This window comes from Parathielavia appendiculata (genome assembly GCF_033297405.1).
Source record: "Parathielavia appendiculata strain CBS 731.68 unplaced genomic scaffold N657scaffold_45, whole genome shotgun sequence".
Lineage (NCBI taxonomy): Eukaryota > Fungi > Ascomycota > Sordariomycetes > Sordariales > Chaetomiaceae > Parathielavia > Parathielavia appendiculata.
Genome location: NW_026944264.1, coordinates 59,831 through 61,474, shown reverse-complemented (window position 1 = coordinate 61,474; position 1,644 = coordinate 59,831). Strand labels below are relative to the sequence as shown.

Below are 1,644 nucleotides of genomic sequence, written 5' to 3'. Positions count from 1 at the left end.
CAAGGCCGATGGAAGGAGGCCGAGTCGCTGTTTGTGCAAGTGATGGAGACGAGTTCGAGGGTGCTAGGAGAGGAGCATCCCTCGACGCTCACTAGCATGGCCAACCTCGCTTATACCTGGAAGAGTCAGGCCCGTCTTGGAGACGCTCTAGACTTGATAAAGACCTGCTTTCATCACCAGCAGCAAGTACTAGGCCGAGATCATCCGGACACGGTCTCTACTCTCTGTTTTCTGGAAGAATGGCGGGAGCAGGATGGCAAAACGGGCTCTTTGGAGATGATTAATGGTTCTGGGTGGTAGCAGCTTGAGCGTACTAGTATCTTTTGCATTATGATATTCAAGGGATTTTCCAATAGTCCTTATGCGTCGTCTGTCGTACAGTGCTATCTGATCCCATATTTTCGAGCATCCCTCGTATGTTCTCTTGCCGTTGCCGGCAGGCTGCACAGCCATACGATCAACCTCATGACTGTGTCTAATTTGGCGAAGCGTACCAAGCTGCTTCCTATGCGCGGACGGGAGCCGTTTTTTGGCTGGGGGTTGCTGCTGTGGCCTCTTCTTCATGCTAGTCACTTGCTGGAAGCGGAAGTATTGAGTTTGGGAATCGGACAGAGTAATGAGCACGTATGGTGTAAGCGGATAGATGCATAAATGTCTGTGCACTCAGATTTCGTTTGAGTGAAAAAGAGGAAGGCGGTTTCGCTAGCGACTAGACAGACAATAACTAAAACGAATCCTTACGGTAAATTTCTAGCCCTTATTTCAGACTGGCGCTTATTCAAGAATAATCTACCATTTCCCTGCTTTCACAGGTTCAGCGAAACATGTTGGTACAGCTGGTGGTATGGCCACCATCCAATTGGGTCAGTTGTTGCGCGATGACTCCTCCACACCGATCACATCCGCATATGCATCGATGCCTCAGCGACATATGCCGGACCTATCAGGAGGCGACTTAACACTTGGTAGAAGTGAATTCGGCGAAAGTCAAGACTACTCGTCTGCTTAATTTAAACGCAAGATCGGCTTTTTAGGAAGTTGAGCCGCCCTGCCAAGGGACCGCGAGATGGCGGCGGTGGCGCAACCTGAGACAGTGGTCGAGGTGGCCGACCGCCCACCCTCCCCAAAACGACCGAGCCGCGCCCCGAAACCGAGTGGGAAAGTCCATGAAGCGATGCAATCACTGGAGGATACGGCCACTACGCCGAGGAGACCCACAAATCATGCTACGCGAAGCACCGCATCGAAAGTAACACATGTGCTAGGCTTAAACCCACACCCTACTCACCAGATATGAACCCGATCGAGGAGCTCTTTGCCGAGATCAAGACGTACATCAGACAACAGCGGAGCAACCACGCCGACCTCTTTGAGAAAGACTTCAGGACGTTTTTGGAAATGTCTGTTGATGTTGTCGGTTCTCGGCGGAGAGTGCTGAAGGTCACTTTCGTCACTCTGGCATTTCCATTGTATATCCTCGTGAATGATAGTGTTGTTACTATAGAAATAAAATCGTATTGTGCTATACCTATTCCTTCTCTTCTAGCCAAGCCTTGACCTTGCTAACAAATTGGATTGCAATCCCTCGCTTTACCCCCTCTCAACAACGGACTTGGCTTCTAGATCCTGGGCGGAGAAGAGCCG

General features: G+C 50.5%; 2 protein-coding genes across 2 annotated transcripts in view; both read left to right on the top strand.

Moving 5' to 3' along the window:
• Positions 1–300, top strand: part of N657DRAFT_667176 (uncharacterized protein) — a gene marked incomplete at its 3' end in the record, with an annotated part of 4,065 nt that extends 3,765 nt beyond the window's left edge. The window contains exon 8 of the mRNA XM_062795374.1: positions 54–300. Within this exon, the coding sequence (XP_062642255.1) occupies positions 54–300 (247 nt within the window). The remainder of the gene's footprint in view (positions 1–53) is intronic.
• An 851-nt stretch (positions 301–1,151) lies between these two features.
• On the top strand, positions 1,152–1,644 carry N657DRAFT_372582 (uncharacterized protein). The gene has a single exon (XM_062787051.1). It carries the CDS (start codon positions 1,294–1,296, stop codon positions 1,555–1,557), a length of 264 nt encoding a protein of 87 aa, XP_062642254.1. The 5' UTR covers positions 1,152–1,293; the 3' UTR covers positions 1,558–1,644.